This window comes from Thunnus thynnus, chromosome 24, assembly GCF_963924715.1.
Source record: "Thunnus thynnus chromosome 24, fThuThy2.1, whole genome shotgun sequence".
NCBI lineage: Eukaryota > Metazoa > Chordata > Actinopteri > Scombriformes > Scombridae > Thunnus > Thunnus thynnus.
The window spans coordinates 3107501-3135059 of record NC_089540.1 but is presented as its reverse complement, the minus strand read 5'-3'; the positions used below and the strand labels follow the sequence as shown (position 1 = coordinate 3135059).

Sequence of the window (27559 nt, the reverse complement as noted above, 5' to 3'; positions counted from 1 at the left end):
TTCCCTAGATATTAAAAGCTCTGTCAACAAATGATAAGATAAATATATGACTGCGCATGTTGGGAGAATGAAGTGATTCATCTAAATTCCACATTTTAAAGGTGTGGACATGAGTAGTAAGTAGGATGCTTGATTTTACTCTCTGCCTCTGACTCCTGATGAGACACTGATGACATTCTCTCATCCCTATCTGTCTCTTCTCTCTCTGTCCTAACTCCCCCCTCCTCTTCTCTCCTCTCCTCTTCTCTCCTCTTCTCTCCTTTTTTCTCCTCTTCTGCCTCTTCTGTTTTGTTTTCATTTATTTCCACCTCCTATTTTCAAAAGAAAACAAACAGGAGGGAAAGGATTTCTTGGTTGTTGTTTTTTTTTTATTTTTACGCCGGCAGCGTCTTCCACCTCCTTTCATCTATGGCTGTTTTCTGTTCGTCTCTCAGAGTCACGGACAATTTCAGAGGCATTTCCTTTTATGGCTGCCATTCAGACATGCACACACACACACACACACACACACACACAAAGGTTATTCCCGCCACATCCATTCTCTCTGGAGGGTCGCTTGGGTAAAGCTGGGATGAAGAAAAACCCGAGGGCAGGACAGCGTTGCACATTTTTTAGGGTTTTTTTTTTCTTGCTGTATTTGGGATTGTATTTTCATAAAACACACGTCAACTCTTTTTTATTTTAGTGGCTTGATTGTTGTCTGTTGCACTTTGTCGTCCTTTTAACTTAGTCTCCTCCGTGGGGATAAAATATCACTTTCCTTGAATTTAATTCTAATTACATTTCTTTGTGTGTGTGTGTGTGTGTGTGTGTGTGTGTTTGTTTGTGGTGTGTATTTCATGCGTGCCAACACATCACTTCTATTCCTATTTTCAAAGTTGATTACAAGGTTGCTAGAGGTGTGCCGTTGCCATGGTGATAGGGACTTAGGTGAGTGTGTGTGCATACAGTATGATTGTGCTCATTTGTGTCTATGTGTGAGTAAAGCTATTGAAACAGAGTCTGATCTGAGACAAATGATTAAAACCAGGAGAGGACCGGTCAGATCTTTTCTTCTCTTCTCTTCTCTTCTCTTCTCTTCTCTTCTCTTCTCTTCTCTTCTCTTTTCTTCTCTTCTCTTCTCTTCTCTTCTCTTCTCTTCTCTTCTCTTCTCTTCTCTTCTCTTCTCTTCTCCCTTTCTCATCTCTCCTTCCTTTTAGTCCCCTCTCCTTTTCTCCTTCCTTTTAGTCCCCTCTCCTTTTCTCTTCTCCCTCTTTTAAAAAATACTCCACTTTTCTCCTCATCTTGTCCCTGTCTGTCCTCACTTCTCCCCTCCTTTCCTCTCCTCCCCTCTAACCATGACTAAGGGAGGGAGGAAGGGGAAAGAAACTTCGCAGATGGGAGGCGAGGAGATAGAAAAAGAGGGAGAGATAGGCAGGAGAGGAAAAGAGAGATCCCCTCATCCATCCAAACTCACCGAAGCATAATGAGTACCCATCCTAGATAGATGAGTCTTTCACACACACACACTCACACACACACACACACACACACACACACACACACACACACACACACACACACACACACACACACACACGCACACACACAGGCCTCAGGAGAGTAAGAGGCAGTGAGACAGCAGATAGGAGAAAGTAAGATTAGAGTGGAGAGGAAATGGAGAGAGGGAAGGAGACAAGGAGAATGAAGCAAGGAGTGTAGGAAAGGAAGGTGAAATGGAAAAAAGAAAACAAAAGTTCAGACAGGGACAGGAGGGGAGAGCGAGTAGGGGAGGTTGTGGTGGGAGACAGCAGGTTTGGTGACGACAGGTGTGAGAAATATGGGGGAAAAAAACCAGAGAGATGCCTGGCAGTGAGGCAGCGTGGTGTCTGATTTTAGTGTGATTTGCTACTCAACAAACCATAAAAAGAACCACTTCAGGAATATACGAGTATCTGTCACCAGGGCAGAATCTGAGCTTTTTTTTTCTTGTTTACAAACCACAGCTGGTATTTCATCAAGATATCAACAGCTGATTCTATTCTAGCATAGCATACTCACACACTGTAACATGCCATTTTTCTTTTTATTAAACCTGCCTTATCTTACCTGCCTCTGCCATGGTTTTCACTATGTAAAACCATATATGAAGCAGACCCCCATATACAAGCATTTCAGTTGAATTGCTATACAGAACTCTAGCTACAAAACATTTATTACAAATACAAGGTCTTGAAGAGTCTCCAATGTGCAGATGTAATGATATAAAATCATTCACTCACATATTTTGCTTCAGCCCTTCAGCAGCACTGCTCTGGAGCAGAACTCTAATACAGCTAAAGGAATGAAACTGAACATGTAGACAATACTTATGGGTGATTTAATGTGTGTATGCCACCGGTGTTGAGCATTTTTTACATAAACATGGGGAATAATTTACAATTTGAACTGGTTAAATGTGTGTCATGTGTAAACAGCTGGAAAGTGGAGGTTTATGCTCCTCATCGCATTGCATTCTGGTCTGTTGAGGCTGCTGGAGGTGAAAGCATTTGTATCCCTGCCTATTGTACGTGTCTTGTGATTGCCAAATTTGGTGCCAAGTTGTGGGAAAAAATAGATTTTAAGGGACTGAGTGATCCATTGATCAATAATTACTTAATGGAGCATTTAGCCAACCCTAAATTAATGAAAAAGGAAAAGATTACTTTAAATAAATGAATCCTTAGCCTGCCCTATAGGTGTTTGTTTTTTTCTTTAAGTCAGAATGGACAGATGAATCCTCAGAGAGACAGAAATGGAGGGAAATGGAGGACAGAAAGGGGAGAGGGCATTTGTCCAGTGCCTGGTGTTAATTTCACACTCTGGCTGTCACTGTTTGCTCAGGTCCTCAAAAACAGCAGAAGAGCTGTGATAGGAGAGAAAAGAAAAGGGAACGAGAGAGGAAAAAGATGCTGAGGAAAGAAAAAGAAAAGGAGAGAAGTGACATGAGACGAGATGAGATGAGAGAAACAAGAAGGAAAAAGAGCAACAAGCATGAATGCTACATAGTATTTAGTATGTCATTTTATGCACTTTTATTCTCTTTGCACTCACAGTTGTGTTCTTCCAGTGTTGCTGACTGCAGACACATTTCTTCTGAGACTGCTGACCTGGTGCCTCATTTTTAAGACAGCGCATAGGATCCAAACCAAAAGTGTACAAGTGCACAAACGGCAAAAAACCCCTCAGATTCATAAAACTGTATGCATGCACAAATTTTTCCCTTAAAAATCACAATCAACTTGAAAATGTGCGCATGAAGACAAACCTCATATGCCCCTACACTCCCACAATTAACCAGAAATGACCAATGCAAAAGCCTTCATGAATATTGATGTACATGTTGTTCCTGAGTAGAACGGCAACAGTATTAAAAACAACAGAAAGTCTGAGAGGCTGATGGCTGCAGCAGCTGGTAATGCATGGAGATAGACACCAAGAAATGCACTGCTGCACACTGTCAGGATATGGACTAGTGGAGGAGCACTGAAGCTCACCGCTTGGTGTTTTGTTAAACATCTACTGTATATAGACACATGCATGACTGATGAGACCACACACTCAGTATCTAAAACACAATAACACTGTATTTATTTATAATAACTCCAAAATCCAGCATGCAGGTGTTTCTCTCATTTCCACAGTCCATATATGAGTGCAGGTGGTGACGATGTGGCAGTGATGTGACTGGAGCAGGCACAGTAATAGAAGATATTAAAACTCTATTAACACTTTGTTCTGCAGTTCCTTAAAGCTATTTGATGTCATCTTGGATTTCTACAACTGATGATGATAATTTCATCAGTTGAGGTGAAAAGGAATAAATATATTCATGCTTAATATCAGGGAAAGGCAAGTCCGACTTTCTAGAATCCTGCCACCTGTGAATCCTGCATCCATTATAATCAACTGAAGCTGCTACACTGACCACGGAAGAATTGTGCTGCTTATTTCTATTTTTACATGGCTGGTCTATTTATTTTTTCCTCTGTGCGTGGCTACACAGCCCTCCAACAGGTAAAAACTACATAGAACTGTGTAAAAAACGAGTACAATCTGTTTCAAAATGATTGAAATAAGTACCTCATTGTACCAGAGGCATTGTGATGCAGCAGTGCAACCTTGTGGGTTTTTTTCACTGCACATTATAATAAAATTAATCAAATCAGCGTATCTATGATCCTGTAATTAAAACAGTCTAGTTAATTAATTCAGTACCAGTTAATAAAGGCTACCCCTGTCTTCAAAATGTTGGTACACATTGCACATTCACATTTGTTTTTATAAATCCCAACTTTTTCTTGGGAAGTGGCGTACGCCTCTTTCAAGCTCCATTTTGTGAGTATGGTTATAAATGAGGCCCCAGGTCTGAATCACTCTGTGGAAATCAGGAGCTGTCACACACTTCCCACAGCTGAATGATCCTTTTCCCAGTCAAAACTATTCAGAAACTACTTGAAGAGCAGTGTGGGAGAAGTGAGATTGAATGGGCTGCTGAGAGGTTCATGAGTCAGGATGTACTGTAGACTTGAAGGTCATTGTTGAGATTTTTGCTAATTGCCAAGCTCATTGAATTCATTTTAAAAAAGGGATTTTGGGTTTCTGATTGGACAACACATTAGAACTCATTTTAATTCTGTGTCAATGCTCAGTGTGTATTTGGTCCATTTTTGTAAAGCTGCTGTGCAAAACAGAAGTATGACAACAAGCACACAATACACTCATGCACCTGTTTGTAGCTTTGTTTCTGATGTGATGCTGCTCATCTGTTTTCACACAGTAGTAGCTTCAATTTATGTAAACAACCCAGCAATTTATGAAGTTGTTGATTTGATTCAAGTGACTGTGAGTGTTTGTTTGTGTTGCTTCATGCTTTTATAGAGGAGCCTAGTCTTCCATATCCAACACATAGTCTGTAAAAAACAGTTTGTTGCATATTTGTAAATCAAAAATTAATGGCGCTCCCAAATTTGATGTTATATTTCTAATCCTTGAAAGAAGGTAACGCCTGCACACTCACTCCAAGCCACAAAATTGAATCAAGGCAATGTTTTGATCGTACTGGGATCTTCTAATGTTTATGTTTTCACAAACAGTATCAATGAAAGAAGGAGTTACCTTCTTCCTCCTTATAGCCTTGCAACTACGTGACACGCATGTAACTACTCTCCTACAACATATTTCTAATCCTTATACATGTCAGACACTACTCTCCTCTCCATCTCTAATAACTCAATTTCCAATTACAACCCTAGTTTTCATGATTTATTTCATATCTGGTGGCAAATTAAACCCCACTGCCATCTTAATAAAATATCTTCAGCCCCTCATATAGCCAATAATCCTAGTTTTATTCCACCTACAATAGATAAGGTATACACACTGCAGAACTGTACAGTGAGCGTACCTTTGCCACTTTTGCACAATTGAAAAGAAAATATAACATCTCAAATAATATTCCAAATAAAAGATTAAGTATATTATCTAAATATTTTAACAACCTTTCAGACTGAAACAAGATCAGTTAAATGATAGATGATTGTTCTTAAACAACACCCACTCGTAAAAAGTTTTTATCCAATAAACTTGGACTTAAACTCGAACTCGGTGCCCCCATTCCTCATGACATATGGGTAGAAGAGCTTTGAGCACACACACACAACCTCAAACAACAAAACACTACCCAACTCTGTTGTTCCATGAAAAGAAAAAAACTGTATCTGCTCATGTGTATCAACAATGAACCCCCATATTTAGAGAAAACTGGATATATTTTAAAAAACAAACTATTTTAATTTAGCAACCCTGACATCTAGTAAGTTACACCTGTAATATTTCACAGTAGCATGCAAATATGAGTAAGAGAGAAAGATTGGGTGGGTTAGGGTGAAAAGGCCTTTTTTCCATTATATGGATTCTTTTAGAACACTGCTCAATAAAAAATGTTTAAAAAATAGGTTGCTGAAGCTGCAGACACACAAATATTGAAGGGGAGGGTGTACTGGCAGGTTTAGTTGCCATCAAGGGGAAAATACAGTCCCCAGTATGAGCCACCTGGGTAAAATGAAAGTAAGCTAACATGTTTTGGTGTTTTTCAGCTTGTCTGACCAAACATAAACATACAGTAGATCAACATCATCTCCTCACTCGCAGCCACAACTGAGCTTTTTGAACATACAGCATATAAAACTCATATTAAAAGACACACATTACTCTTGTCCCTTGTACTCAATGCTTTAATTTTGAACTTAAAAAAATGAAAGTTTTTTTTTTTTTCCTGTTGGTCAGCTTACCTGTGCTGAAGAATGCAGCCCCTCAAACTCATCCATGTGTCCTCCTGTTGATCATTTGCTCTGCTGATCCATGTCAGCACTTTAGCATACACTGTGTTGAGTGATACAGCATATGCACTAGCATTACCTCAAAAGTAGCAAAAGGAGAACTTGTAGCAGCTTTAAATCTAAATGCTAATTTAAGTTCTGATGCATGTAGTTTGATTTAGTGGTTGCAGTCGTGATATTCACACATTTAAATAGGCAAGTGTAATGTTTTGAGGGACTATTTTCTCTGTCTTCACTGAAAACAGACTCATTGGACTGTGAGTGCACATCCACACTAAGCTGGTTACATTTTTAAACACATCTCTTTGTCTCTGTTTCAGCTCTCTGTTCAGACTCTTTCAGCGTTTATGGGGAAAATTGAGCTTTTGCAATACAATGACGTAAGCCGCCCAGTTTAGTCGCCTCTAATTTTCTCTGTGATCACTCATTTTAAATGTCAATACAGCCGATCACACAGCAGATGTCAGATGACGATTACAAAATAATGACTTCATCAGCAGTGCAGCAGCTTGGAAATGACTGCTGGTGTGTTTGAGATGTGATCAAATAACAATTTCTTACTCTTTCCGTTGTCTGACAACAGGAACGGAAAAAATGTGTAAATGAAAACAACTATAGCTATATTAAAAGTCAGTATAAGTGATCACAGAGAGCAACTGCCAACTGTGTGGCAGCAAAGTTAAAAAGAAAACCTTCTGTCGTCTAACTATTTCTGTGATCACGCATTTTAAATATAGACGACACAGTGACAATGAAAAAAATGGGAGAGAGGGAGAGAGAAGGTAGGATGAGGTGGGGATAGTGAATCAGGAAGTGTGATGGATTAGCAAGGAGGAAGTGAGGGCAGATATGAAGAAGATGAAGAGTAGAAAGGCAGTTGGTCCAGAGAGAGAAGGTGTGGTGTTGTGGGAGGGTGGGGAGTGGCAGAGGGGTATGTAGGGGTGGTGCAGGATGGGTATGAGGGCAGTGTGATGGTGGTGAGTTGTGTGGTGGAGTGATGGCTGGGTTCAGGGTGGAGGTGGGATTACACAAAGGATGGACTCTGAGCCCTTTCTTGTTTTTTGCGATGGTGACGGACAGGTTGACGGATGAGATCAGGCAGGAGTCTCCGTGGACTATGATGTTGGCGGATGACATTGTGATCTGTAGTGAGAGTAGGGAGTGGGTTGAGATGAGGTGGAGGTATACACCGGAGAGAGGAGGAATGAGGTTCAAAGTAATGGGGAGTGTGGAAGAGAGGTGAAGAAGAGAGTGCAGGCAGGGTGTGACAGAATGGTACCAGCAAGAGTGAAAGGGAAGGTTTACAAGAGGGTAGTGAGACCAGCTATGTTGTATGGTTTGGAGGTGATTCACTGACAGGAGCTGGTGGCAGAGTTGAAGATGCTATTTTTGTTGGGTGTGACGTGGATGGACAGGATTAGGAATGAGTATATTAAAGGGACAGCTCAGGTTGGACAGTTTGGAGACAAAGCAAGAGAGGCGAGATTGAGGTGGTTTGGACGTGCGGAGGAATGATGCTGGTGATTTTAGGAGAAGGATGCTGAAGATGGAGCTGACAGACAAAAGGAAAAGAGGAAGGCCAAAGAGGAGGTTTATGGATATGATGAGGGAAGACATGCAGGTGGTTGGTGCGACAGAGAGAAGATACAGAGGACAGGAAGAGATGGAAATGGATGATCTGCTTTGGCGATACCTAACAGGAACAGCTGAAAGAGGAAGATAGATGACACTGCGACAATAAAATAACATTTGATTAGCCTCACTGTCTGTTCTGCTCCTTACCAGATGTTCGTTGTGATGCAGATTTGTTGTTTGCCAGCTGAGCGGAGGACTAACAAGAAGAGATTTAGCAGCATTTAGCTTTAATCATTTAATGTTGTTTAGGTGTTACACTGTGAGCAAAACATGAAACACTAGTGTGGCCGCAAATTGTTTTCACATGTCACATGTGACATCAGCTACTCTTGAGGTGTGAACGGTGGAGAAGAGCTTCTGCCTTGTTGACGCTGCAGTGTAGATCCACACTCATCTGTGTGAGAGCTAACTGGTGTACAGGCTGGGATTCAGGCAGGGCCATGAGCTATATGTGCTGATGTGACAAAGTGGATGTTTCATGTATTGTGTACATCAGTAAATGTGCAATATGTATTTGCTGTGAAAACAAATCTCTCTCTTGGACAATCAAGACTATCTATCTACAGAAGTTAAATACATCAGACTCCTCACCAGTCAGTCACAACTCAAGAAGCCTTTTGGATGAGAAGGAAACACCTTCAAGAAGTCCAGTCGCCCTTGACTTAGTTAGAAAAATGAACCTGGGTTCATCAACTGGTTTAGTAAATCAAAATTAGTATATCAAAAAACACTACTATCACTTTTGTCAGTGCGCACCAGTGATGGCAACCAACAACCAACCTAACCAACCTTTTTTTGTCTTTTAAGAAAAGCCCAAAAACAATTCAGTACTGCAATAGAAATGTTCAGCTGATGCACCACTCTTATCTCTGTCTCTGTGAGTCACTGCAAGAGATACCGCTTTGTGACTTTTAGGAAACAATTGTGATCAAAAGCCAATTGTCCAGTGTGATTGTTATACATACTGTAAAGCACAGATCAGCAGTGACTCACTGGTATTTTACTGATAGCTTCTGCTGTGTTTCTTTCACAGATTTTTTCCCTTTTCTCTTTTTTCAATGTGCATCTTTAAACAAACAGTCTAAACATAATGTAGCCTCCAGCAATACTGTCTCTCAGTAATTTAACAAAGCAGTGTCACAGTCCTACATTAGAACCTTTCTTGCTCTTGTACAAAGACAATATATATGATAATGTAAATATACATTTATTGTGTATTTAACCTTGAGGTGTTTGTGTTGGACAGTAGAACTCGGAAAACATCTTTTTTCCTCTCTGTGACACAAATCAATTAGCTTCTCTTCTTTATTTTCGTCAACAAGAAGCTACTATTTGTTCAAATAGGCTGAAAAACAAGCAGAATAAAACCACCTCAAGGTAAGATACAGTTTTTATACTGGCTGACATATCAATTCTAGTTCTACAACAAAAGCATGAAATCTGTATGAAATTTTATTTTAGTCATGAGTCACCTAATCTGGAAAAATTGTGATGTAAAGGACACACTGTGAAATGCTGCAGCTTAAAGTCATATAAAATCTGCCTGGAAACAACAATTAGTAACATCCTTGACTGGAAAATCACTGTGTGTGTGTGTTTTTCTCTGATGCTTACCGAGTGTGCATGTCCGTCTACATTTCTAATTCCTGCACATTTGTAGCTCATAGAAAGAGACTGAAATGCTCAGAGATAATGCATTAAATAGATAATTTCACAGCTTCACGTCTGTGAAATTGCTGATAGTATTCTGCAGTGCAGCTCACCTCTGGAGCTCATCCCAGAGTACATTTAGTCAAAAGAAACTTCAAAGCTGATGTTTTTTTTTGTTTTTGTTTTTTAGATAGTTAGAAAGCTATTCTGTAAAGATGCATTCTGTAAAATTAGATAAAAAAACAACAACCCTAACACTCCTTCACATTTGTCAAGGCTCTAGCTGTCCTAACCCCTTTTAATAACCCTAACCTTCATCAAGATCCTGATCATTCTGTAACCTAAACCAAATGCTTTCACTGCCTTAACAACCATAAAATATGTTAATTATGCTTTAGTTGCTATGAGTGGATATATTCATGATATATGTAGATATATGCATGAAAATATTTTCCTAATTATGTTGATAAAAGCTGTTATTGAAGATGACTTAGTGAAGGGGAAATAAAGGCACAATGTGGAATTAAATACCATCACCTCCTCCCAGAACCAGCTTAGAAGATTCATCTTCACATGTGAAAGACTGTAATATATGACAAAGGAGCTGAAATCAGCCGTCTGTAGAGTGTCGCTGTTTCTTCTCGCATTACTGTGCTGTGTACACAAAGGGCGGATAATAATTTTCATCATCAACTTGGTCAATGAAACCAATCCAAAACCAAAAAATATTCTTTGCTGTCATAGAAAACTAAGAGAACCAGCAGCCCCATTCCACTCAAAAATATGTTTTACTTCTTGTTCCTACAGTTGAATGTTTGAGCTTCACTGTACAGAATGATGTATGTGCAGAGTTTGACACTAGAAAGCTGTTTTCACATTCATCTGCTGAAGGAAGAAAGTTTCTCTGTGCTCAATGAAAACCTGATTTTAAGGTGTGTACCTATGAGCATGATTGTGACATCACAACTAATTTGGAAGCCAATCCTGGTCCAATATGCAGATTACACAAGTGTGATGTGGAAACCTGAAGCCTCCAGTGCACAAACACTGAGAATGAACGGAGAAAACCAAAAAACAATTAATCAATTATCAAATTGTTGCAGATAAAAAAAGGGAGCCATAGCAGTCAGCGCTAGCTTCAGTGACATATACAATGAGTTTCCATTAGCTTCATCTGTGTGATTCACCTGTGGAAAGCGTTTTAATGTGAAACAAGAGCAGGAGGAAGTGAATGCTTTGAATGATCAGCAACTGAAATAAAGCAAATAAAGCCGTGATCTAACTGTGGGAGAGCATTCTGATCGGTGACAAATGTCAATTGACAAATGTATTGTGGAACTCCACAAATATCGACATGTTGGTGACCTCTGCTCTATACATATACACAAATATCCATCAAGTAAATGGCAGCTTAATTATATTTAGCCTCAGAGACCAACCAGCTCCCGTTGTGGAGTACTCCCTGGCCTCAGGTTGGCTGTTGTGTCATTTAGCTTTTGACAATTTAATTAAATGTTGCTTTGTTGGCAATCCAGCCTTGCTTACATACATAAGTGCTCATAATATAGAAGCACAGCTCATACAGATGGCCTCAATCTGAGAGCTCTTTATAGTCCTGAGCAGTGAAAACAGCAACTTTGCAGGGTCCATGATTCTGAAATTCTTTTCTGTAATACTAACACAATGAGTCGGTTAACTGTCTCGTCAGACAACTGATGTCTTACGCCACCACCAAAAACAACAGCAGTGACTCAAAGCAGCCATTCATCTGCCACTAGATCCTGCCATGAAAAACAAGGCACCGCCATTAAGTTTGTCATGTCGACTGTTATCTCAGTTAAATCCGGACACTTACAGAATGAAGATAAGTGTTCGGTAGGCGGATTGAAAGAAATGCAATTTTGTATGGAACAATTCTTTTCAGTGGCCTGTTTACCCAGCCACTAAAATGCAGGCTTGCCTTGCTTTAACTGTCTTCTGTCTTCAGATATGATTGTGAGGGTTGCATCCCATCTTTTGTGTCATCTTTCCCCTTTATGATGTAGAGTTGAGTCACCCAAGAGGACCTGTTGGAAAATTCAATTACAGAAGCTGACAACTAAAAACATCCATGCTTTTGATTTGTTTGCATAGCTGACAGTTGGTTTGTCTCTGAGAAGCTGTTAATACAGATTTTACCTTTCAGGAAAAGTGACACACACATTGGTATATCTCATGTGTTTTCTTGTTTATGTGATGTCTAAACAGTAGGGATGTAACCGAATACATTGTTTGAAAATGAACAGATAACGCGCTCTGCATCTGAATTTTGTGCAATAATTTCAGTTTTTTTCTTTCTGCTACACAATTGAGACAATCTGCCACTAACTTCACACCACCCCTTAATCATAATCACAAGTCATAACTCTCTGAGTCAAGTGGAAACAGACAGTGCTTCAATCAGCTGAACTCACTCTTCAAAGTGATGGCAGAGGTCCTTATATCCATTTATAAATCATATAAAAGAGGCTCTTAGATCTTACCTCATAATCATCAGATTAAGACTTTAGTTTCAGTATCAGAGTGATCCAAGAGATCATTGTCTGTACAGTGTCAACAGGAAGTGTTATTAGCCAAAGCAGCATGACTCTCCATGATACACATTTTCCACATTTTAAACAAATAGGCTCTAATCTAAAAACACAAATGTGTAGCAGAAACAAAACCATAATCAGTAACCTTTTCTCAGGATAAATCTTGATAAGTGTTATTTTCTGACATTATTAGACCAAACAAATAATCAATCAAGAATATAATCAGCAGATTGAGCAATGATTAAGATAATTGTTAATTATAGCCCTATAGATTGGATCTTTGAACATCTGGTTGGACATTTTCAGGGTCATTATATGAGATTTAGACTGTTTAAAAAAAAAAAGATTAAATCTGTGATAAAAGCACATTTAGGTTATTAAGAAATGTTTTAATTATGAGTAATCAAGTATTGTTATTAAACAACTAAGTGCCAGCAAAGAAACCAATAAAACACCTGTAACCAATGCTCTGCAGTACAGATATGATACGTAACTTGCCGCCTCTTTGACAGCTGCACCTCCCGAACCAAACATCCACATATATTTCTAAGTCAAGCAAGAATTTGGATGCGATATAAGAGTTTGCAATAGATTGTGGACGGTGAGCTGACTCAGGCTGAGAGTGTGGGTGATGATTGTCAGGACACCATGAAAAGCAACTATACTTACTAGTCCTAAGCTGTAATCTACAGTAGCATTGATAGTCAAATAGAGCGTATCCTCGCCTACAGAAGCACACCAGCGTTGTAATAAATGGACTGTGACAGACACACACACACACACACACACACTGACATCAACTTTCTCAAGCATGCAGAGCAAGTTAAAGAGACATGCGGAATAAAATGTATTGAGTATTCACACAGACTACATGTCCTTATGATAGATTTAATATTCTCTAATTTATAGCTAACCTCCGTCTAACTATAAACCAGCTATGACATATTTTTCCCCTTTTAAAGGTGAGGAAAGACAAATTGTCCTTAGCTTGGAGGATACAGGATGAATCATCTGTGTATGTCTGAAAAGAAGTCTGCTTTTTGAAAAGATTGAAATACCAACACACACTTATAACACACACACACACACACACACGAGAAATGAGTCAGCTGTATTTGGCATTCTGGTCACATGCTGATAGAGGTCATTGTATTCATTGCCATCACTGTTTGCTGAAGATGAAAAGGCGTTTGTGTGTGTATGTGTGTGTGTGTTTGTCATGATCACCTGTTCCCTATACACACTGTAGAGTAGTTAGCCAGATATAGAATGTGTATGTCAGGCGTGTGTGTGTACGTGCATGTGGTTTTGCAGTGGTGTGTGTGTGTGAAGAAGATAAAAAGACACATATGTGCTAAAACAAATCAGGACTGAGTGTATCTCAGAAGCAGCCTGTGATTTCACACTTATTTGTAGGCAGATGCAGAGAACAGCCTGCTTCATGTTACTCCAAAAACTACAATCTCAGTGTTTTGGTTCATCAACAATCTTTTTTTTTCGGGAACAATGTAGCCAATCAACACTCACAGCAGCAGACTGCAAGGTGAGCTACAGTGCCATCGGCACGACACCTGGATGGAAGTGTGTGGGTTTGGTTGCAGAAAAGTTGTTATTTTAGCATTTCATGAATACATGAAATTAAAGTGCTAATTTTCAACATTGTTAGATCTTGATATTTTTCCTGAAAACTTTTACATGGTTTCCTAATTGAATTCCACACCATAAACCTCAGTATACACTGTGTACTGATACTGACAGTGCACTATTTTGGCAGTTATTATACAAGGAATACACAAAGAATGTCATTTACTGTCTTATACTATGATACAAAATATGTCCTGTCAAATCTGAAATTTGAAATGTAACAAAACATTTTTCTCTTCTCCATGGTTTACTGACAGAATTGTTGCATCACCATCCACGGTTTTTAATTAGTTTTCATTAGGTGTGAAAAGTTCCTCCATGTGGATTTTGCATTTCATTGTGGGAAGAGGGTGTCAATGAAGACCACCTTAAAAATCAAATGATACTGGTATTCATGCAGGTATATTTAATTCAAGTACACTTCATTTGATCATTTTGCCAGTGGGACCACACAACATAACCGCAGCAATGTTAGAATAGGCAACCAGGACACAGTACTCTGTCTTTTTTGTTGTTGTTGTTTCTTGGTTTGACCTTGATTGAATTTTTCAGTAATACTCAGGGTTTGTTTTCACAAGTAGCCACAAATGTCAAACCACTTCATTCAAATTGAAACACACAGACATCATTGATGTTCACTGAGAGTAAATCTGTTTAGAAATCAAAAGGAGCTCCATGCAACTTCAGATCTTGACTCATAATCATCAGTCAGACTTTTTCTTCAGTATCAACAGTTATCCAGGTGGTTGTTGACTAACTGGAGCTGCTAGTAGCCACAGCAGCAAGACTCCCATTATACAGATGGTGTAGATATTTCAGGTTTGATATTCAGCAAGTGTAATTCTCAATAGCGTTTGAATGAGATCATCATTTTTCACTAGATTTGTTGTGCAGTGCAGGATGACAATAACTGATGTTGCACAGCTGTTTTTTCTCATTATTCGACATTGAAGCCTGGCACCTTACACGATTTGATAGCGAGCGAGCTGAAGGGACTGTCTAAAAAGTGCATGCCAAACAGCCAAAATGAGATTTTCAGATTTTTGTCAACAGCTCTCTTATCTTTTATCACAGAAGCTTCAGACTAACTGTACATTCATCTGGATCTCATATTATCATATACACATCCTCCAGAAAGACACATCATGCAACATGGACCAATGCACTTCTGACTTGTATTTTTTCACTGTTAAATCCAGATACAAATAGTATTGCAATGACATTTTTTCACCACTTTTATACATGGAACAAACACTTCATATACAGAGTTTAAAAAGCACAAATTGACCCCTCTTCAGGTGGGTCATCACACATTAACCTCTTGTGTCACTGATGCCCAGAAGAACATTCTGTTCCACCTCTCCACAGAGAGGTATACAGGTCAGGGCCATCTACACCCCCATCCACTTTGTCTTGTGTAAAGATGCTGGAGAGCCACAGTCTTTACAGACTGAAGGACACCAGACAGTGCTGCGCTCTGCTTTGTTCATGTAACATATAACTGAGCACATCCAATGCCTGTAAAATTGACAAAACATCTGGAGTCTTTAAGTTGGATGTGCGTTTGCTACCTCGCCCCATTGTGTGTCCACTTTAGATGATTTTTCAGTTCTAAGTACAGACCAGTCACTAAGGTTCAAATGGGCCTGCTGAGAGCTGTAATTATAGGAATATATTCCCTCAGAGAACAACTGAAGAACTGTTTTCATTGTTAGTGTACTGGAAATATGAAAGAGGCCTTCACTAAATGGACAAGAGAGAGAAAGTGAGATATTAAATATGTGTGAGTGGGCAGAGAGGTGAAAAGAAAGTGTGTTTGTGTGTCTCTTCCTGTAGTAATATTCAAATCTGCACATGCCTGGGTTGTTTTTTGTTTTTTTTTGCATTTTTGTACCTTGTTTTTTGTTCATTTAACTGTATCCACCTGCAATTTCTTCACTTATCACCTACACCCCCGCACTGTCCACAATCCATTCAAATAATACATCTACTCCCAACACACACACACACACACACACAGCCCTGGTGTGGAGAATGACTCAATAACGGCGAGTCTCAGGACAATGCTGAGAGGCGTAGGTCGAGGGCAGAGAGGGATGGAGAGAGAGAAAGATAGGCAGAGGGAGGGAGGAAAATAAGAACATAAGACCAGGAGAATGAAATGTGAGACAGTGAGTGTGTGTGGGAGACAGTGAGTATAAAATATAAGACAGAGAGCGGACAAGGAAAGAAAAATGTGAGAAAATGAGACACTGATGGTGAGATGATCTCAGAAGATTGATAACTGAATTTCTTTATTATAGAAAAGTGAATTTTTCTTCTTTTTTTTCATTTTTCTTGCCATATTGTATTTCACCCTGCTCTGGGTCATCTCTACTTTTTTTTTACTTTTTTTTTTTTTCATTTTAGATGCAAGAATGGGGACTTGTACATGGCAGCCGTTGTTGTAATAAAGTATGATCGATGCAGGAAAAGAGATTTCTGCCACAGTAACCAGGACAGTAATAATGCAGGAAAGATTCATGATGCCATTTGTACATAATGCTGCCAGTGAAACATAAAGAAGAAACATTTTTTTTGGTGATCTTTCTCTAAATAAAGCCTTCTTTACTTTGCTTATTGTGTGTGTCCTTGTCCCTTTCCTGTCTTTACCAATTCCTCCTACACTTTCTCATAATTACTTACTTCAATGGACTTTTTCTCAATTTTCAAATATCATGGCACTGCTCACCATGCTAAGTCAAGTGTTGCTGAAAAATTAGTCCAGATTAGCTGATCTTAAATCTGTTATGACACCTCTAATAAACTGTGCATATGAAGGTCATTTGCAATATTCAAGTTAAATTGAAGTAATTATCAGCTTCAGGTTAAGAACTGTAACCCTGTGGAGGCTACTGAGGTAAAAAATGACAAAAATGTATAAAAACCGTCTGCATCTTCACTAACATTTGTTCAAGTTTGTCATTTAGGGCAGTGAGTCCATACCGAATGATACTACTGCAGTTGGTGGGGGGTCCATAGAAAGATTGTAGAGTAGAATTAATTTCAATTAATTTGAAAAAAAAAGGATTTTTGAAGTTATATCCATATATTGAGTCAATTACTGTATAACAGTTATAGCAACTCAACATCACAACTGAGAATGCATGAAAACTAGTTAGCAGTTGTGTGGCGCTCAAAACAATTTCTCCACCGTTTTACAGCTGCAACAGTAGTGGAGTAGGCTACAGCAGAGCCTGTGACGTAAGCACCGCTTGACAGTGTTTTTGTAATTACTCTCACTGCCAGAAGGGGGAGACAAAAGTCCCACGCTCCAGCTTTAAATCATAAGCTAAATGTAATGGATAAGTGATTGAAATGATTAGCTAAAAGCAATGGATAAATGGTGAATAGGTAAATGTAATTGATATACAATTTAGTGGTGGCACTAAAAGATTTAAAAAAATGCTGCTGGAGTAGCAGCTGGCAGCAGCAGCAGCTAACATCTTCTTCAGGAAATGCTAATATTTGTTTTTAGATTGTTCTTTTCTTTATGGTTTCATGATCATATTGCCCAGGCCGAGTTGTATACCTTTCTGCTATGTACATACTGGTAATACTAGTAATACTTTCAATGTTCAGCTAAATTCAAATTTAGATTATGAATTTCTTTGTCATTTGGAAGCATAGTTTACTGCTTATTTTTATGCTTATTTTAATAAACAAAAATAGCATTTCATCTCTTTCTTAAATAATTTTCTTATGTAGTGGTGTAAGCACCTCCATTCCTCCTTCTCCCCTCATGCTGGCTCAGAAAAGACACTCACACTGTATTCAGCCTGCAGCATTTTCCAATGTGAAGCAACTGCTAGCTTGTAATCCTAGACTTGTCAGCACTGATAAAGAACAACCTCTTGGGAATTAACTGCCATCTTCACATTTAATGCAGGGATGGTTTGTGATTACTCAAGAGATGTCTCTCTATACTCCCAACAACTCTGATTTTGTTTTGGCCAATGGAGAGCAGAGTTTCCAGTATGGGGATTGGTTGTTTGACCTTTACATGGAACGAGTAAACTGAACTCATATCACCTCCTGCAGTTGTTCCCCTCGGCACAGGTTCAGATGGTTTAAAGCTCATGGCTCTGTTTTTGCACCTGTGCCAACAGATTGCAAAAACTTGTCTGTGTAATAATAAACGTGTTGAATCTTGGGGAATATTTTGAATTAATACATATAATTTTGTTTTCTGGATTCAACTGAAATATTGTGTGTGTGTGTGTGTGTGTGTGTGTGTGTGTGTGTGTGTGTGTGTGTGTGTGTGTGTGTGTGTGTGTGTGTGTGTGTGTGTGTGTCTTACAGACAGGAAAACCACCAGTGGAGGATCTGTTCTCAGACCTGTGTGATGGACGACGCCTGCTGGAGCTGCTGGAGGGGCTGGCAGGACATGAACTGGTATAAATACACAGAACTCACACACACAGGAACAAACTGTATACCAACACCAAACAAACCCTTCTCCTCACCCCCAGTAGAAATTACACCCTCGACTTAAACTGGCAAGCTGCCGGTTTTGTAGGCAAGATTAAGAATGGGGACGCCATCTTTCTTCTTACCAAGCTACATTCAAAAATAGCAACAGAGAAGTGATGAGATCCATACAGCTGTACAAGTACTTCTAAGTGGACTTGCTACAGCATTTTTTCAGACATAAACCTTCCAAAATAATTATTTTTACTTTTAGTTTGGTACTTTTATGCACAGAAGACCTACTGTACATGTTTCTAGATACCAGGAATTAATTGTGTTACTCTTCCCAGCCTGAATGCGTGTTAGGTTTTCTCTGTCAGCTAATTGTAATTGTAATGACACGTGGTTGAGACCTACTAATTAGTTCTTAATGTGGAAATTAAATAACACTAACAAAGATCTGAGCTTGATTGAGCCAGGTATTTGCATGAGTGATGAGGTGGCCTCATTAACCAAGCGTGTCCCGCTGTGATCTAATAAAATTGCACACGCTTGTAGTCTTAACAGGTAGACAGACCGCTCATCTTCTTCTTCTTGGCTGGTGGTTGGTTTCAGTTTGTCACTTCCTGTGTACAGAGAAGGTGAATTATAATATATTTGGGCACATAAAGGAGGAATGGCATGTTTTTTTTTTTACTATATGATTTAAGGTAATGAAGTAGGGCAGTTTTATACACAAACCTTACAGTAAGCAGATTTTCACTGCTTATACCACCAACTCTGCTGATCATGAAAGCTCAGCTCCACGGTAGATAACTATTCATTCACCATATCAATTATACTCCTTAGTAACACTAGTAATTGCCATTTGGAGTTGTCCACCTGACTGATTCTTGCAAGTTGTAACCATGTGAAACGTTCCCATTACTACCTTCCTTCCCACATGAGGTGAATGCTGCATTAACCTCAGCTTGACCTGAAACTAATCACATTCCTAACCTTAATGCTAAAATCATCATTTGAAGAAATGAAAACTGGATGAAAATGGGAAGAGCAAAGATTGAAGTGCAAACACACACAAACCAGCACAGCCCACAGTCTTAATCAAACTTCTACTCCCACCTTGTTTCTCTTTTTCCCCTCCAGCTTTCTTCACCTCCTCCACCTCGTCTTGTCTGTTGGAATCCTCCCTTCTTTCTCCTTCTGTCTAATCTCACTATCCCTTTTCTCTCTTTGTTTTGTTTCTCTCTTATTCTTTCTTTTTCCACCACCATCATTTCTATCCCCCATCTCTGTCTCTCCTCACCTCTGTCTCATGGAGAGACATTATCATTGTTGTCTTTTGATACCATGTCCTTGTTGTAATGGTGCACGCACACACTTCTATTGTAATGTGGCCGTTTGTAGCACTCATGGATGCCCCTGAGCAGGGTCTGTTTATGCCTCAATAATCTCTTCTGTCTTGGTTGTGTTTGTTTGTGTGTGTGTATATAGGTGAGGTTGGAGAAAGGATTCACGCGTGTTCACTCGCTCAACAATGTCAACCGAGCTCTGCAGATCTTGCAGAAGAACAATGTGAGTACACGACACACACATTTTACTTTATCCTGATGTAATTATGTGTGAGAGTTGAATATATGGATGACTGCATAAATATAAATCAGTCAGCATATAGTGAGGTGCTTAAATTAAACTGCTTTTCAGGTTTCTGTCTTTCTTCTCTCTAACCAATTTTGAAATATGCATTTGCAGCAAACAAAATATGAAGAGTGACTGAAATTGTTCCCTTTTCTTCCATAAGATGTACAGATTAAAGTCTCCCTCCACTCAAAAATGTGTTTTGCTTCTTGTTCCTTCAGTTGAATGTTTGAGCTTCACTGTACAGAATGATGTATGTGCAGAGTTTGAGACTAGAAGGCTGTTTTTACATTCATCTGCTGAAGGAAGAAAGTTTCTCTGTGCACATTGAAAATCTGAGTTTAAGGGCTACAAGCAGGATTTGTGACATCACAACATTGGAAGCCAATCATCGGCCAGTATTCAATTTACACAAGTGTGATGTGGAAACTTGAAGCCTCCAGTGCACAAACACTGAGAATGGATTTTACAGTGAAGGAGGAGACATCTACTGTCCCTCGTTTAAACTTTTGAAATGAGAAATATTTATACAACTTGTCTAGGGGATCTATAAGTATACTCTGACATTTTAGAAATATGCTTCTTCACTTTCTTGCTGAGAGTTAGATGAGAAGATTGATACCACTTTCATATCTGTGCATTAAAAATGAAGTCAGGAAACGCTTGGCTTAGTTTAGCATTAAGACTGGGAACGTGAGAAAGGATGAAAAGATAAAAAAAGATAAAAAAGTTTTTTTAAGATAAAAATAGATTACTGTTACACAAAAATTATGCTTATTTTTTTCTCACATTTCTCTGTTTTTTGCTTTTTTAAAATGTGAAACAATACAAAAAGAAAAGCCACTGTTTGGTTGAACTGACTCTTTGTTAATCACTGCCCCTGTAGTTACCATTTCTATGCCTGTCAAGCTTTCCATTCCAGCACATATGCAGTTTACAGTGATAATGGTGGCACATTTACCACTCTACCCATTCTAACACCAACAGGGTTTGGTATGTGAGCTTTGAGCAAACTTTTATTTTGTTTTCCAGTTGACATATTTTAAACTGAGAACCATGTTAAAGGGTCTTTGATATGCACATGATGCATACTATATATATAATATGATGCTAAGAGGCTGAGGCTAAAGCTACGTGTACCCAGCAATAGTTGATGATCCATGTAAAAGACACTGATATAAAGAAACAGTGTTGTGCACACAGAAAATGACATGGTTAGCGAATGATGTGCTCCTAAGCCTTTGAATGCTAGGTTGGAAGCTAGTTAGCCAGGTATGCTAATATTTGCAGAGAAACACCCTGTTTAATCCATTCTTTACACTTTTGTCCCTATGTGTCTGTTTTTGGAAACCCTAAAAAATGGCACCATCTCCTATGTGTTCATATATAGAGTATGGCTCTAACTACATGTCAAAGCACACTGCTTCAGCATGTGGAGAAATGCAAAGCGTGACAGGCCTTCTCTGCATTGTTACAGTTGCTAAGCTATAATTACACAACTGTTGTTCAGGGGAGGGAAGAATTCATATCCACACAGAGACTATAACCTTTGCTTTGCTTTAAGAGTCACAAGCCAAAAAGTTGTAAACCACTGAGTCAGAGTGAGTGAGAGGATTGGCTTACACTTTGTGAAATAAACCCATAATGAGATTTGTCTGTCTGGTCGTCCCTCCTCCAGGTTGAATTGGTGAATATCGGAGCAGCAGACATCGTTGATGGAAATCACAAACTGATTCTCGGGCTCATCTGGAGCATCATTCTCCACTGGCAGGTGTGTGTCTCTGTGTGTGTGTTTGTGTGTGTGTGTGTGTGAATGCTGCTCTGAACAGCTATTTTGAAAATGTTTGCTTTCATATTTTGGAAATGCATCAGATATTAAGTTTTACTTAAGTTTTACTGTTTTTTTTGCAGTTGCAGCAAATTTTAGCAGCATTTCAGATTGCTGTTTCTGATTGGACTGAATTTATCTTCACCTTGATGTATATTTACTCATCCATGCACCCAGTCAAACAAAACCCTGGTACAATTGAAAATAGGGCTATGCAATCTCTCCGAAAACTAAATTGTTTGTGAATCCATTTTAGTCTGTAGTTATAGTTACATTCAATGGAACCCACTTAGAGTGCTACACAGGGTTTCATAGTGAAGATAAACAACATACAATGAGTGAAATAACTCATGTTGAGGTTATCAGAAATACAGCTTTCACATCAGGAAAAAGTGCCTATTTTCCATAATGCACAAATTGAGTTATCTGCAACACAGATGTCTTAAATATATTGCTTATATACATTGTTAAATAAATGTTCGCCTACAGCTTCAAAACTCACATTTGTTTCACATTGATAGAACAAAATACTGCACACCATCCTTCTGTGTCAATCTGAATCCCTTTGCCAATAGCACTTTGGAATGTATACTGTTTGCTGGATTGAAGCATTCAAGGTGAAGGTACAGTCACATTGCAGGGAGCAATCATAATAATAGAAAGCAGCAAGAAAAGAAAAGTGATTTCTTAAAGATATTTTTATTGAGGGAAAAATACACTTTAATGCCTCAAGGTTAAAAAAATATTACATTGCAAAACCTGCTTAAAAAGCTGTTTCCCAATTCCAATTTACATAGTAATTGTGTAATGTACCTCAATACTTTTGCTAGGTAGGATACAAGAGGATAGAACATAATTCAATATGTGTTCCACAGGACATCAGTCAAACTGACTTTATGCCACATCATATATATATATATATGATGTAAAAAAACATGTCAAGAGGGGATCTTTAATTTTGTCACTTTCATGTGTGAACACACGACATACTCAAAATATGCTGCTAATAAGAATATTGTATAGAGTTCAGAGACAGCTATAGATGTATTTTCTCTCATTTTAAAGTTATTTCGGATGTAAAAACATGCACAGGTCAGGTATCCAACGTCATAACTTTGGAAAAAAAAGTACATCCACCAGCCACATTAATGCCAGTGCAAAACAGTACAGGGCGCTCCGAAGTTCCCTTTAATGTTCCTTTTTTCATGATGTCTGGTTCCCTCCTGGTCTTTTCACTGCCTTTCATCTTTCTGCCAATTCACAGAGCAACATTAGGCCTCCACTGTTGGCTACTTCTCCCCTTAAGCTGTATTTAAAGTTCAAAATATATTTTATGAACCAACTTCATGTAAAGTTGGTAGTTTTAATAGCTTATATTACAATACATTTTAATTGTATTTCATTCCTCATTAAGTTGAATGGAGGCTAATGTCTCAATCACGCTAGTTTTGGCATAGACTTAATGACGCGATTAATAGCAAAACACAATTCTATAATGAGGTGTGTGTGTGTGTGTGCTGGCTGAGCGTTCATGATTGGTGGTAGCATGCGTATGTAATGTGTGTGTGAATACGCCTGTCAGATGCTGCTACGCCCTGGAGGTTACTGTTTGCTTGTGTGTGGGCATTTATGCCAGTCTGTGAATGCTCCTGTGTGCGTGTGTGTGGATCTCTATCAGTGTGTAGGTGTGTGTGTCATTGTGAGTTTGTGTATACAGCAGTCTTTGTCAAAGCTCCCCTCCAATTAAAGTGGAAATGCATGCAGTGACCTACTCCCAAATGAGTCCCTTTTTTACCCGGCAGGCCACACTCTATGAAGAATCTCTAACAAACCTGTGTGTGTGTGTGTGTGTGTGTGTGTGTGTGAGAGAGAGAGAGAGAGAGAGAGAGAGAGAGAGAGAGAGAGAGCTTCATGAGTCCCATTGCTGGGAATTCACCTCAACACCAAATTACACCAAACTCTATTAATAGGTTTAGTTGCAATTTGTGTGTGAGTGTGTATCTGTGTGTGTGTGTAATAGCGGGAATGACTTTCCTTGTCTTTCTTCCACTCTTACTTTGTATCTCTCTGTCCATCAGTGTGTGTGTTTGTGTGTGTGTGTTGTGTTGCTGACTGTGGGTTTTTTTTGGCTGTTTTGTTGACTGGATTTGAGGATTACAACTGGATTTTTTTTCTCCCCACATTTGTCATCTTGCACTCATCTGTCCAGCCCCTGCTTGGAGCTCTGCTAACACTTGCCGCACCGTCTCACTGCATGACTGTGTGTGTCAGAGTGGAGAAAGAGCAAAGAAGAGGAGAGTAGAGTGGTTTAAGAAAGTATGTGCACAAGGTGGGAGGGGGAGAGAAAGAGAGAAGCGGAGATTTGTGTGTGTTTGCATGTGTGTGCACATGTGGTTGAGAAAAAGGTGAGGGCAAGATATGCATAAGTAATACATAGCCGCGTAGTGAAAGGTACACGGCTGTGTATTACACCCCCCTCCTCCCCCAGAGCCCTGAACAAGTGCTCCAAAACTGTCACTCACAAATGCCAAAAAAGGAGTGAGGATGCAACCATATCCACAAACAGCCTGGTGCATGAATATGTGCGTACAGAAGTGTCCTTTGACTGTGTGCACTTTTACAGAGTGTGTGGAGGTACATGCCTGTGAATATGCAAAGTATCCACTGACAGGCCATGTCAAAACTTTGGTAGAAAGCAGCAGGTATTTTTAAAAAGTCTTTTTATGGTAATGTTAGATTGCCAGGCATCATATTACCATGGATTTCAATATCTGTTCTTCTGTCTATCAGGGGAGTTCTTTAAAAAGTATTTTGAGTGTGTTTGTGTGTGTGTGTATCAGTGGGTGAGAGAGTGGTAATGGTTGTGGTTGATGGTAACTGCTATCATGAGCCAAGACAGAGCATGTGTGTTGTCTCAAGGCAAGGTGTTGGGTTTAAACAGGTATTTTTGTGTGTATTTTGCAGTCTAGCAATCCCATTCCATTTCATTAAAAATGTTATTCTGTATGACTAACAAATGCTAAGTAACAAACATAGAAAATCTCCAGTTGCTTTGAATTTGTGCATATGCTGTTCACTTGGATACATAAATTGGACAGACAAATTTAATTTGTCAGTTGGGATGTAGGCTCAGTGAAGTGCTATACACCTATAACATAGACTCATCCAACTAAACGCTTCACTCATAGAGACTGAGGACAAGCCTCCAGGTTTCGTTGTTAAAACTGGGTGGAAACAATTAGAGAGTTAAAAAAAGAGCTGCATTGCAGAACCAATCCAAAGTCTTCAGGGTGGCCCTTCATATTGGGCAGAGGAGAATGTAGGGGAAGCTTCATTGCCAGTAAGGCGTGTCCTTGACAAAATGTAAGGGGCGTAGGTTTGTTAGCGGTCGTTCATGCCACTGTTCAAACAACTACTGCATTTAGAAATTTAGAGACTACCCAATAACTGATGAGGATAGTCAAGCTAGCACTACCACTTGCAAACTAATCCGCTAACATGGTTACCACGGAGCTATGACTACAATACTATCTTACAGATCACACTGGCTTTGGGTTTGTCAATGTTGTTTTTTGAATTTTTACTCAGAACATATGACGACAAGTTTCAGTAGGAATTGATCATTTAAAATGACTTTTGTTGTCTTTTTTTTTGTTGCCCTGAAATACTTCTGAGCAACACACTGAATCACCAGCTGCCTGTGAACGAATACCCTTCTGCTTTTCTTTCTCTTTCTCCGCACAACGTACAGCAGTAACAGGTCATCATTATCCATTTTCCTAAGCTGCTGACACAGCTGGAGCACGCAGTGCATACTTGGCCCCACTGTTTACAGAACGTTATCGTTCATAAGTGCGGATGCTCACATCGTTATCGTTATAGTTATTATAGTTATCGTTCTTGGTGTGGACAGCCTTTTACTCTCCAGAGGATGAACTGTTTCCACTTTGGACACTTCATGAGCTCTTCTGTAACAGTAATCTCAAATCAAACTTTCAACTTTATACTTCATGCTCCCAAGAAGATAAACCCTTTCCATCATGGACACACCATGAACTTTGAATGCATATATGTATAAGTTTACACTAGTGATACTGTCTTTTTTGTGTGTGTGCAGGTAAAGGATGTGATGAAGGATGTGATGGCGGGCCTACAGCAGACCAACAGTGAGAAGATTCTGCTGAGTTGGGTTCGTCAGAACACACGCCAGTATCCTCAGGTCTGTTCTTTCACTTTTCACTCTGTCTTGTCCTTAATCCACAGGCTGACATACTGGATCTACTGTTAGTTGTTTCCTACAGCAGTCTCAAGTCTCTATGTATTTTCAGGAAACACCAGTATAATGACATAAAAAACTGCCGCCTTATTAACTCACCATATAAATCTTGAGTAACTATTGCTGTCTCAATTTAAAAGCAATAGCTTCAAGTCTAAAGAGTAGAATCATGAGCCGAAGTGTAGACTGCCATTACTCTGCCAAAGACTTCATGTTTTTTTTTCTTTTTCTAGTTATCTGTCTACCTGTCTGACTGTCAAACCCTCAAGCCTCATGAACAGATTTTCATGAAAGTTGGTGGACAGATAGGCTTTGGGCCAAGGAATAATGGATTAGGTTTTGGTGGTGATCCAGATCTGGGATTAGTGCCATCAGATGATTATCTTTTTATAGCCCCAAGCATGAAACTAAAGACAGAGAAACTAAGAATATGTTTTCAGGGTGAAAAAAAATCCAATTAACTTAAAATTTCAGCAGTAGGGATGATGGCTTTGAATGAGTGTTCCTAGAGGTTTGTACAGAGTACCATCTAGTTTTTCCTCCATTTCATTTAGTTTCTTTTGGCTTAGACTGTTCTCTACTGTATTGTAAGCCTTTTAGGCTAGACTGCCAAGAGCACTTACAACACAGCCTATGCTGCCTTTTGGATCAAATATGGCTTTTGATAGCTGTTTTCATCCAAATTACCTTAAACTATCCCAAATGCACACTTTGAAAGTGTGATCTTTATTTTCTAATCAGGAAGATCTTATCCTGATCTACTTTCATTATGTGTCTGTTAGCCAAACAGCAAATCATATCTAAAACAAGCTTTGGGTTTCTCTGCTTGCCGAAGCAGTGTGCATGGGAATCTAAGAGTGGTACCATACTCTAAAGAGTTTAGAGGTCTGTGTTTTTTTATCACCTCCCAAAAACACAACAGCAAAAATGAATCAAGCAATGTGTTTGGCTGGTTTTGGTTTAACATAACCTGTGAATGTTAGCATGGCCAGCTAACTAGCTTAGGCTACTACCAACAGTAGTAACCTAGTGTTACAGCACCAGTGGGGTTATAGGTTATGTCAGAAAAATCAGCGTTCAGAACTGGTACATCCACTTAGGGAGCCAAGATGCTACTATATCATAGTTTAGGCTAACATTAGCAGCTTTGTCCTGCTCTTTATTGGATTCAGGGAAGAACTCCAACAATGCAATGAACGTTACCCAAGATAGTTAGAAAATACAAAGAATAAATCATAAATCTAATGATTTATGTGACTGTTGCATTAGCCTTTTTTAACATATCGTGTGTTGCCATCATATGCATATTTAGAATAGCCTTTTACATGCTAACTGTTTTAAAAGGATTCGACTGGAAACATTAACAAGTCAGTTTTCAGTCAGTTTTCAACCAACTCACAGAGTTTAATTAGCTAACGTTAGCCAGCTAAAGCTAATAAAATCTGCTAGTGACGGTCGTCATTTTCCGCTGACGAATTGTTTCTAGAAATGAAATAGGTTGCTTCTG

The 27559-nt window shown here is 39.1% G+C and overlaps 1 protein-coding gene across 8 annotated transcripts in view; it reads left to right on the top strand.

The window, feature by feature from the left end:
* Positions 1-27559, top strand: part of dmd (dystrophin) — a 322537-nt gene that overhangs the window by 94097 nt on the left and 200881 nt on the right. For all 8 annotated transcript variants that reach the window (XM_067583225.1, XM_067583222.1, XM_067583219.1 and 5 more), the window contains 4 exons: positions 18203-18295; positions 19805-19885; positions 21627-21719; positions 25894-25995. In XM_067583225.1, coding sequence (XP_067439326.1) covers positions 25906-25995 — 90 coding nt within the window. In that variant the 5' untranslated portion in view covers positions 18203-18295; positions 19805-19885; positions 21627-21719; positions 25894-25905. The remainder of the gene's footprint in view (positions 1-18202; positions 18296-19804; positions 19886-21626; positions 21720-25893; positions 25996-27559) is intronic.